The sequence below is a fragment of the Ictidomys tridecemlineatus genome, chromosome 2 (genome assembly GCF_052094955.1).
Source record: "Ictidomys tridecemlineatus isolate mIctTri1 chromosome 2, mIctTri1.hap1, whole genome shotgun sequence".
Classification (NCBI taxonomy): Eukaryota; Metazoa; Chordata; class Mammalia; order Rodentia; family Sciuridae; genus Ictidomys; species Ictidomys tridecemlineatus.
The window spans coordinates 54,310,664-54,322,299 of record NC_135478.1 but is presented as its reverse complement, the minus strand read 5'-3'; the positions used below and the strand labels follow the sequence as shown (position 1 = coordinate 54,322,299).

At 53.0% G+C, this 11,636-nt stretch overlaps 1 protein-coding gene across 3 annotated transcripts in view; it reads right to left on the bottom strand.

Moving 5' to 3' along the window:
• Atxn7 (ataxin 7) overlaps positions 1-11,636 on the bottom strand; it is a 101,369-nt gene that overhangs the window by 19,873 nt on the left and 69,860 nt on the right. For all 3 annotated transcript variants that reach the window (XM_078038594.1, XM_078038593.1, XM_021733265.3), the window contains 5 exons: positions 7,700-7,953; positions 6,140-6,338; positions 5,761-5,882; positions 820-1,819; positions 40-106 (listed from right to left, as the gene is read on the bottom strand). In XM_078038594.1, the coding sequence (XP_077894720.1) occupies positions 40-106; positions 820-1,819; positions 5,761-5,882; positions 6,140-6,338; positions 7,700-7,953 (1,642 nt within the window). The remainder of the gene's footprint in view (positions 1-39; positions 107-819; positions 1,820-5,760; positions 5,883-6,139; positions 6,339-7,699; positions 7,954-11,636) is intronic.

Genomic DNA, 11,636 nt, shown 5'->3' with positions numbered 1-11,636 from the left:
TTCTGCAGACAAAGGAGGAAAAACAAAGAAGAGCCTCACATTTTAAGTCAGGGCTCTGGGGTGCTGCAGCTGAAATTCCTGTTCGTAAGCAAGGTGAGGAGATATCCTGATGGATGAAATAACAAGATGAGAGATGAGCTGGAGTTAGAGCAAAGGCAGCTGGAAGAGACAGCAGGGGAGGGGCGGGAGAACCAGCATCATGGGAGACTGGGAGAAGACGAGACACAGCGTGAGACAGAGACATGGTTCCCTGGGAGCTTGACACCCCTGGCTGGCTAAGGGACCCCCAGCTCGACCTCTTTGTTAAGGTGCAATGGGGATGCCCACACTGACTCCTGGCTTTATGCCTCCCTCTAAAACAGGAAGGAAGAAGAAAATTGGTGGTGGAATTTAACCAGAGTATCTGAAATTGTTCCAGGTGAAAACTATTACAAGCACTTTCTTCTCCAGTCTTGAAGTATCCCTCTCTAGGTCAGTGTGACTTCCAATGCAGGGAGTTTCCAATGCAGGCGTTCCTCAGAGTAACACCCTCCAGGAAATGCCCCTGCCCCCTCCTCATCCTGATCTTGGGGTCCCGGCTCCAGGCCCTCCTCAGCCCCCTCTGCAGCGCATCCCTGTGGCTCCCTCCTTCAGAAGCATCCCCCGCAGGCAGCAGGAGTTCTAGAGAGGAGCCTGCTGTGGCCTCCGAGGCCAGCGACTCCTGCCTTTCTAAAGTGACACCATGAAGCTGGTCTACAGGCAACCCCTGCCCCCTGGGGGGGGACTTTGGAGCAGAGCCCAGGGAGTGCCCGGCGGCCAGGCCCGCAGTGCGCATCCTACCTGGTGCAGGAGGGAGCTGTTGGTCAGTCCTTGGGCCCCGGGGAGGGTGCCCGTGTGCTTCATGTGCACGCTGTTCATGGTGGGCAGTCTGGCGACCTTGGTGGCCTTGCCACTGCTGCCGCTGCTGCTGACGGTGCTGGGGCTGGGCGAGCACTTCCTTTTCTTTCCTATGAGCCTGTCCAGCGGAGTGTGCGCCAGCGGGAAGCCCCCGTGGGCGTGCACGGGGAGCTCGCTGGCCTGGTGGATGAAGGGGCCTAGGGAGAGCGTGGCGTCGCCGCTGTTGACCATCACGCTCATCCTCTTGATGGACTCTGCGGGGCTCCCGCTGGGGGGCCCCCTCCCTGACTGCTCGTGGCGGAGGCTGGCCGAGTGTGCTTTGTTTGTCACACAGTTGAGGCCGATGCTGTGGGAAGATGTCACTGCAGACGTGTAGGGAGGCCCAGAGTGAGCCACACAGTTTTTCCTAAAAGACTCCATGGAATGAGAAGAAGAAGAGGAGGAGGAGGAAGAGGAGGCAGAAGAGTGAACCAGCAGCGGGGAGCTGTTTTTGCGTTTCTTTCCTGAGCCGCTGCTGGTACCGCTGCTGGCACCGCTGCTGGCATTGTGACAGTCAGTGCTGTTACCAGCAGACTCCTTGGGCCTTAAAGACTTGCTGGATTTCAACTTCTGAGGTTTCCTGGACATGGGGGAGGAGGGGACCGAAGAGAGGCCAGAGGGTGTGGAAGGGGACGAGGATGAAGAGGACACTTGTCTGGATTGCATACTGCACACAGGATCCATCGCCCCGGAAGTGGCAGGCTGTGCATTTAATGTGGTTCCATGAGCTGGTACCGCTTTGCTATGTGGGGAGATGCAGGTGGATGAGAGCAGTGCTGGGGACGCAGAGACGGTGGCTGCGGCAAGATAGCCGATCCCACACTGTGACGTGGGCACAGAGTTTGTCCGGTGAGGGACACGTGCAGAGACGGGTGATGTGGTACTGGGCACTGGTGGGATTTTCCTGAAAAAAGGAGAGGGCAAGAGTGTGACACTCACCTCACCGCAGCCACTCATGGAGGCTCAAAGACCCTGACAACCCACCGCAAGCAGAGGGATCGATCACCCGCACACCAGTCAGCCAGCCAGCCTGCCACTTCCTTCTTCCAATTCTCTGATGCCCTCCTGGGGCTCTTAGAATCACACGAGATGCGTGCCTCACCCTGTGCTGCCGCCCCAGCTTCACTGCCAACTCCCGTCCCCAGCCACAGATCTCCATGTTTCGAGGACATCATGGCCTGACTCTGTGTGCCTGCCCTCTGTGCCCCACTCTCGCCCCCTCGGGTTGGCTCAGCACTGCTCTCTCAGGAGCTCCAGGCTGACTTGCCTGCACCGACCTGTCCCTAGACTTTCTGAGACTGCAAGTTGCTAACTCCTTTGCAGAGGGGGCCACCCACAGCTGACTCGCCATGATAGCCCTAGCACTTAGAATACAGAAGGCATAAACACAGAGGGAATTCTAGAAAGATGAGGGGGGAAGGACATCATCAGTTAACAGCAGCGGCTGGGTTGTAACTACTGGCCAAACACTGCCCATGGGATACAGCCTCCAGATCTCAGGGGGCTCAGCCACAGTGTGGTAATGTTGGTGACATCTGGGTAGGAGCTGGGCAGACAGTCAGGGTAGGGAGGCCACACTTTTATTTTAGCTCAATTTTTAAATGTAATTGCACCAGAATGTCAGCAGCCCCTGTGGCAAAATGAAGCCTGTTGCAGTGCCATGCAGCTGGGGTTCTTGTTACCCACCCGGCGAGGGGGCCATCCCCGGAGGCCAGGACGGTGGGCCAGCCTGGGCAATGCAGCAAGAACCATCTCTTAAAAACCCAACCACAAAAACCGAGGAAGCAGAAAAGAAGGGCCTGACTAGAGGGCGAGCGCCACCTCCACCAGGCTCTCGCTCACCCAGTCCAACCCCGCTCCATTTCCAAGACAGGGAGCTGGCCCGAGCGCCTCCCTGGTGCCTTTTAAGAACCATGTTCTTGGGCTGGAGTTGTGGCTCAGCAGTAGAGTACTTGCCTAGCACGTGCGAGGCCCTAGGTTCGATCCTCAGCACCACATAAAAATAAACAAACTAAAGGTGTGTGTACAACTAAAAAAAAAAAAAAAAAAACAAAAACAAGAAAGAACCATGTTCTCCTGAACAGGGATTGACGAGGGCAAGTGCTTGCACCTGCTTTAAACCCCACTCCAGAGTTCGGCTGTGGCCTCACGTCAGAGCTTCTGGATTTGGGCTGCATGAGAGCCACCCCCCACACCACCTCAGGGCAGTGGGCAGACTCTACCATCTAAAGAGTCCTGGCTCTCCCACAGGACAGGGACTGACACTACAAGAGGGAGGTGCTGGGAACGCCAAGTTCCTGGGCCCTGGCCTAGGACCTGAGCAGAATCTGTACCCAGAGGACCCCAGGTGACTCAGGGTTAAGCTCTGCTCTAGATGAAGCCCACACACTGTGATCTGCTGAGTGCAGTGAGTTCTTGTGGCCACCAGGGGGATCACGAAGCTGGGGCCTCAGGACTAGGTTGTCCTGAATCAAATACTAGAAAAAGGAAAAAGGCTTCCACAGGGCTGGGGATGTGGAGGCTCACTCCAAACAACTGCCACCAGGTCCTCTGAAGAGATTCTTATGCAGTGATGTGACCTTTCAGATAAGCAGAAGCAAAGCAGGAATACGTAGTGGTCTTGATTTCTGTCTGCACAAACCAGTTCTATAAAGGTATATAAGAAACTAAAAAAAGGTCTATGGGCTGGGTGGTATATAGAAGGGCAGGGGACGAGGGGACAGCCTTTTCATTGTACGCCTCCTTATATTCAATTTTTGCTTTAAAGCTATGCAAGTGCATTCCCAATGCACACAGTTAAACACCAAACACAAGGGCTGGGCTGGGGCTCAGCGGTAGCGCATTTGGCTGGCATGTGTGAGGCACTGGGTTCGATTCTCAGCACCACATATGAATAAATAAAATAAAGGTCTATCAACAACTAAAAAATGAAAATATAAAAAAATCTCAAACACCAATCCTTCACTAGCTCCCTAGCCCCTCTTAGGGATGTGGAGCAGTGGTCCCACATGGAGAGAGGGCACAGGAGCTCTGAGTAGCCACCTGGGCCATGACTGTGCTCAGCAGAGGCCACTTCCACCCCTGTTCGGAGGCCCAACTCCTCTCACCCCTACTGTACCCCGGTGATTTGCAGTAAGAGGCCAAGAAGAGAGCTGCTCAAACAGGGCTCTTCCTGGAGGGAACTGTGCCGGGCCAGCAGGCTGGGACAAGGACCACTCCCCCATCCAATCTCACGGAGTGCCTGGAAACCAGGCCCTGGAGGCTGGACCTGCCCCAAGTTCCCACCTGCTCCAAGCCCATGAGCCACGCATGTCACTGTGTACTGACTTTCAAAACCAGAGGTCATGGCAGTAGAAAGGACTCTGTCTTCCTCCTGAGAGCAAGTGACAAGAGCCCTCCAGCAGCAACAGCCCAAGGAGGCAGTGAGTCCACCTCAACACCCCTCCAGCTTTTTCAGAGTTCAGAGGACAGACCGGGAAGCTCAACCACCCTGCCCTGCCCAGCCTCGGGCCCTCAGGGCAGTCTGAAGAAATGGCAAGCTGGGCCCTTAGGGGTCCTGGGGTGCACTGAACCCCAACAAACCCCTACTCCACCACTGGCAGGGGGGATTTCTCTTCAGAAGGAAGCAAGAAGTATGCAGTGGGAGAGCAGAGCAGTGCCGCTCCTGACCTGTTCTTCTAAGCGAGCAACGCGTCCTCCCAACTGTCACCGATGTGCTAAGGCCTCTGACCAGCTCTTCAGACCCACTAGGAAACCCGACAGGAGGGAAATGGACGCACTGGCAGAGCCCACTCAGCAAAGCACTAGCTGATGACGCCCAAATGACAGATCTGGGACTCTGAACAACCCCTTTAGCAAAGCTTTATATATTCATCAAAGTTGACTCCACCAAATGCTAGTTCCCCAGTCCAGAGAGTTCAGGAGACTCCATGTGGCTCATGACCGCTCCTGCTTTGAGTTTCAAAGCCCAGTGCTCATTAAAGGCTCTGAGAAGTCCTGCAGGAATGAGAACAATTTTATTTCAGGAAAGGCTGGATGAACCTTTCATTCACTTAAATTCCCGTTTGGGAAACACGTGCAAATACAACACAAAGTCTTCAAGTGCAAATCACAACATACAGCTCTTCTACCCGAGGCCTTTGGAGTTTCCCACTGCATAGTCAGCCCCACCGTCCACTGGCCCCCGCTGGTCTCTCAGGCCTGGTCTCGAATGACACTCATGCCTATTGTCACTCAGTCTTCACACTCCTGGTTCCTGCCTCCTGAATCCTAGAATCCCTAGAATCCTATCCCCCTGTGGCTGCCCTCTGATCCATTCAATCAGGTCAAGGTCACCTTTTCAGAGACACTTTCCCTGAATCCCCCAGGTCGTTTTCCCCTCATCTTTATTTGGAAACCAAGTGCCTCTAGGTCCAAATCCTCACCCTATCACCAATCTTCTGTGTGACCTTGTATTTCAGTGTTATTTGCTAAAAAAATTAGGGATCCATTGCAGTCACTTGCCAAAGAACAGTGAAAAATAAATATACCCAACAGATTGAGGGCATGCAGCAAGCTCTCGGCTGACTCTCACCTTGTCCAGTCCCCCTGAGGACCAGCTGCCCACTCATCTGCTGACTGGTATTGGCCTCCCCTGACTCCAGACCAACCGTGAGCTCGGCAAGGGTGTCCATCCTCCCACCTTGAACCCGGCAACCAGGACAAATGTGGTCACTGAACGAGTGAGTGGCTGGGTGACCAGGTGCCTCCTCAGGGTGGCCAGGCACAGTTTCATTTAGAATACCAGCCGCAGGGGCCATCTGGGAAGTGGGAGATATGCAGGTGAGCTGCCCCTGGCCTACTCACCTCCACAGCTGCGAGTTCAGATGCTTCTCCACCATGAAGTTGAGGGCGCAGCGGAGCCGGTTCCACCTGGAGTCGAACACGTAATACCCTCTCCCGATCTGCCGGCTCCCGAATGTGCAAAACTGAAAGAGAACACAGAGGGCTTGCCCCTCAGGCACAGCTGCCCCCGACACCAGAGGCCGTGGAGAACGAGGTGACAGTGCCTGCCCGAGTGTCCTGCTAGGGAGGGAGTGCAGAAAATGCTCCCAACAGTGCTGGCCCCCGTGGGGCACCTGGCCCAGCTGCTCACACCTGGACCACGTCCCACACCTTGGGTACACCACACAGTGCCCTGTCCCTGCTGCGGAGGAGGGTCAAAGTGGGTGGACGCAGAACTTACAGACGCTGGCTGAGGATGACGACCTGAATAATGACAGTCCAGTTTTTCAACAGACTCTTCTTTGTCATCGCCTTCACCCTCCTCACTGGATAACCGAGAGGCTGGCTCAGTGGCAGGCAGGGGAGGGTGTGGAGACTCATGGACTGGAGGAGGGTCAACGGGGGCGCTCCCACCTTGTTGAGCAGGGCAGCCTGGAGGCCTGGGGAGCAGGAAGTGCAGCGGGTCAGGTCACACACCGGGGAGACAGCATGCCTAGATCGCCTGGGGGCTGGGCTCCCCACTCCTGGAGAGGCTTGCTGGCAAGGCAGCCAGGGAGCTGAACACCTCTCCCCTTGCCTGCCACTCACCTGGGAACTCAGTCCCCTCTGTCCTCCCCAGAGGGGGACTGTGTGTGGAGTTTAAGAGAATTAATTACTCCCGTTCCTCTTCAATTTCAAATGGATTTGGGTTACTAAGGCAATAAATTATAAAGCGTGGCCAGGGTTCTACGCTAACCTGGGAGGAACGGGAAGTGACGGGAAGTGACACCAGTACAAGGGCTTTCCCACTCTATGTGGGTACTCTGGAGCCTGGTGAGGCCTCTCTGCCCACAGCAACAGTGGCCCAGTGGTTCTGGAATTAGTGTGCTTTTCTTCCTAATGAAAAGCCGTCCACTGAAGATGGCCAAGGGAAGGAGTTGCTAGGGAGTCTGGGGCGGGACCCTGGCACACGCCAGGAGCCCTCCGGACGGCTCCTCCAGGGTGTTACCCCAGGGGCTGACGTTGGAGGGGCCCAGCACACAGGTCCTGGAGAGGGAGGGACTCCATCATTATGTGACAACTGCAGGGCAGAACGCAAGCTGCAGCACCCCAGAGCTGGCACCTCCCTAAGTGGAAGCCCTGTTGCCCTCAGCCCAACCACTGGCCCAACCCCCTCCTGCACGCCTCTCCCTTCCGCCTGAAACCTGGGCCCAAGGGTCTTTCAACTTCAACTTGGTTACATATGCAAGCACGCACACCCTCCACCAACACCACCTCAGGTGTGCGTGTGACAGATTCTCAAGCACCTTGGCCCACTGCTTATTATGCTGCTGAAATGTCTCATCTCCACTCAGGACAATGTCCCAAAGGATTGCATGAAAAGTCGTGTTGGTGAGTGGATGTTGTGAAGACTCAGGCCTAGTGCCTGTCCCCAGCAAGAACTCCCACAGTGTACTCCAGCAAGAAGGGAAAAATAAACAGGAAGCCACTGTCAAGGCCATGTGAAATATGCCAACCAGTAACCTGTGGCAGGCAAGGGCCAATGTCAGCCCTGCTCAATGGGGTTAAGAGACACCTGATTTTGAAGAAGTACAGAGCAGATAATTCGAGCTCTGTGGTGCTGCTTGTATCTGCGACCAGGAAAGCCCTGGCTGAAACTTCCTGAGGGCCTGGACAAGCTTCTTCTCACAATAAGATTCAACTATAAAGCGCCTCCCTATGGCGAGCCTGCTGGTGCGTCTCCTGGATTCCCGGCTGCAGCCTTGCCGGGTGCCCACAAGCCTGTCCTGAAGGGGAGCCCAGGTTGGAGGGCTTGGCTTACCTTGGAAGACTGGGGGTGTGAGGTTTAGGTTTGCTAGCTACGGAAGGCTTTGATTCAGAAGGAGAGTTTTGGTGCGGCTCCTGCGACGATCTAGGAGGGGTGGGATGCGGGTCCCTGAGAGGCTGCGGTGGTGGCTGAGAGTCCAGATGGCGCATCGATTCCTTTTCCCTGGTTTTGTTTTTGTGCTCGGCTAATAACACATCAAATCGTTTTCTTCTACCCTGAACAGCCCTCCGCTGGGTTAAGGAATGTGTCTGAAGAATAAAAAACCCAGAAACTGAGGAATCTCTACATGACTTTGATCTGTCACATACCCTCAAACGCCACTCTCTTTAAAAAGCAATCTATACCATCAGCACAGTTACAGACAGCTCAGCATTTAATGAGATAAAAAATAATTCCAAAAGCATGATCTTTTCTCTGCTGGACTAAAAGCACCCAGTCTAGACTAACTGGAGGAGAATCTGGGAATGTTATTTCTATCAGAATGAAGGAGTCATGTTAGTTGGGTCACCTGGCTATGTAACTAGTGGACAATAGTAGAAACAGGTGACAGGTGCTCATGTTTTGTTACCATGAGAGCAATTGTTTATTGAGGCTCTTATCAACTCCATTAAAGAGTCCCTCTTTCAACCATTTAAAACTCCAAATGCTAACAAAGGAAAGAATCAATGATTCCATAAACACACATTAACAAGTGTTCTTGTAGTAATTGCAGAGAGTGAAAATGAAACAATTGCTTCTCTGTCTTCCAATGAAAATGCCCTGCGAAGACAGAGTGGGCTGACACATTCTGGAGACAAGGGACCACCATAGCTATGGAAGACCTGAGAGGGTGAACACAAGACCGAGAAAGAACTGCAACAGGAAGAGACACCCAGCAGCCAGTTCCAGTCCCGAGTCTGCAGACAGAGTCAAGGTTCAGAACTGAGAAAGGGGCACCCAGAGGGGAGGAAGGCCAAGGGACAGTTGCTGGCTTTCAGAAGGCAACCAACGTCAACCTCTGATTGAAACACCTGTAAGAAAGCGTCTGTGCGCCAAATGCATTTTGATGATAACCAACATTCTACAAAAACCAAGGTACGGAGTCTAGTCCCATTCCCAGCAGAAGACAAACCAGTATGTACAAGTGCAAGGTCACCAAAGTTGGTAACACTTAGTGACAGTTAAGTCTGATCACTGTGGAACGACTTCATAGGTCACAATTCATGAACTGCTGGGGTCTCAGTCTGTAAAAACGCAGGAGACGATGAACCCCAGGAGTGGGTCAGCTTCCATTGATTACAGGGCCCTAGTCACGTGATCCATGAACATAAGTGACTTCATCCACATTTCCTCCTCTCATGTTTGAAATACGGCAAGGCACACTTCCCATGCTTCCCTACTCTATACGTGCTCTACACCGCACTGCTCTGTGGACTTACAGACATGTTGGTATGAACTTGGGGGATTTACCTCAAACATTCATCTGAAACATGATAACCCAACCTACTGTCTTACTGGCCACTGTGAAGTATGTCCACCCAAAACCCAATCAGGCACAGATAAATGTGCTAAGCTTCTTTTAAAAACTTTAATGTCCTTTAGTATGTAACATACCCACATGAAAGTAACCTGAATGAGGAAAAGGAACTTTGTTTGTGTTCAGTGCTACATCAGCACCTAGAACTGCACCTGATGTTTAATAAATGCTCCAGTCAAAAAGTACATAAAAACAAAGATCCTTGTTGAGCAAAGTGGCCCATACCCCTAATCCCAGCAGCCCGGGAGGCTGAGGCTGGGATCACAAGTTCAAAGCCACCCCTAACAACTTAGTGAGGTCCTAAGCAACTTACTGATTTGGCTCTGTGGTAAGACGCCCCTGGATTCAATGCCCAGTTAAGAAAAAAAAAGACCCCCCAAAAAACCCTCTACTACATACTGAAGGGATGAATGACATGCTGTCCCTGGCCCAGCTGCCTATCTTTCCAGACACACATATACACACTCCTCCTCTCTAAGTGTGCTGTGCTGCTTAGCCAAGGAAAGCTGAGTGAAGAAAGCAGGGAGACGGTATTGTCCCCGCTCAGGCTGATGAGCAGACAGGACGTCCACTGGGCTCTGAAGGACACTCCAAATACAGACCTGAGGACGCTGCTGCACCCCAACATCCAGAACTCTGCAAGGGGCTGACGCAGGCACCAGGGAAGATTGGGCACATGCTAAAGCCCTGCTTTCTGCTCTGTGGAGTCACCTGCCTCTTCCTCCCCTCCAGTTTAGCTCCCGGCCCGTCTCTCGGGCTGCACAGAGTCCAAGCCTGCACGTCCCTCCACTGTGCCTCTCCCACACCTCCCAGCCCAGGCAGGACAGAATGACTTCAACCCAGGGTCCTGTGGCTAGGAGCCTTCCTCAGCCACATCTTCTAACTTCAGGCCCCTCCGTTTTCATGAACCATCAAGTGGGTTTTCTACTCCTCTCAAGTCACTGATCTTCATCTCTGGCGTTAGACAAGGACAGCAGGCACACCCTGATTCTGTTGGACCCTACACCCCTGGGACCTAGAACAAGACCTGTGTTTGCAGGGTGTGTGATACCAAGTTTTTCAGAGACACTGGACAGAGACAGAGGCACAGAGGTCATGAGGCAGCCTGTCATACAGATGAGGGGGGAGGCGGGCGGGAAGCAGACTGCAGGGGACGAGTGAAGGGGCGAGCAGCAGCAAGCCCACCCCAGGGTGGGAGAGACTTGGGTGAGAACTGGCCCAAGCCCAGGGTGCGAGAGATTCGGCGGCAACTTAGGACATTTAGGGGAGGGCCACGCAGGCATTAGTCCTACACAGCCTAACCGGTTCAGGCCAGAGTGAAGCAAGGGAAGGAGGAGAGCTGACCAGAGGACAATGGAAGAAAGAAAGGCACTCTGGGAAAGCAGGCTGGCCGGAGGCTGCATTTTCTGCAAGCTCCATGCTGCACTCAAGACAAGTCAGGGCTGAAGAGGGAGACTGATGCAAGGGCAGGCGTAGCACTAGGCCACACGCATCAATGACACACTTACAAGAGCAGGAGAACAGCATGAGCCATCTGAAAGAAAGATGGCAGAACATGCAGGTCCATACAAAAGCAGGAGGCGCAGGGAGAGTGGGAACACCTCTTGCCGATCCCACTTCTGGGCCTTAAAAACATACCAGCCCAGAGCACTACCTATAACACCTTGTTCTGAACAAGGTAAAGGCCCACTGACAGACAATAAAGAGAAATGTGGAAAATACAAGTGATGGAATATTATTCAGCCCTTGAAAAGGAGCTCTTGCCATTGCAATAACATGGGTGGGTCCAAAGGACATTATGCTAAGAGAAATAAGCCAGTCACAGAACACAAACACTTCACGACCCCACTTATGTGAACCAGCCAAACGAACAGAATCAAAAAACAGTCATTCTAGAGACCAGAGGGTCAGGGAAATGAGGAATTACCAATCAACAACCAAAAAGCTCCGATTAAGCAAGATGAATGAGTGCCAAGGACCTGTGGTACAACAGTATGCGTACAGTCCACAATGATGTGCTGTACACTTAAAAAGGTTACTAAAAGAGGGTGACGCCAAGTGGTGTGGTTCTCACCACAGTAGAACAAAATTTAAAACAGAAAGAAAGAAAACACTTTGGTGCACCATGAAGTTTCACAGTTAACTTTAAAAGAACACCCTGGGGCTGGAGATGGGTTCAGTGGTAGAGTGCTCGCCTACCAGCATGCACAAGGCCCTGGGTTCCATCCCCAGCATGGCAAAAACCAAAAAACCAAGAAACCGAGTAGAACATAAAGAGAGCAAGCCTGCTCCTGAAAGCCAGGCAGACAGGAAGAGGGAGAAAGAGCGGGCCAGCTGGAATCATGGTGTGCAAGAGGGCCGGGGCGTTTTTCCACAAATCCCCTTAGATGTAGCTGAAACCCTGACACAATTCTA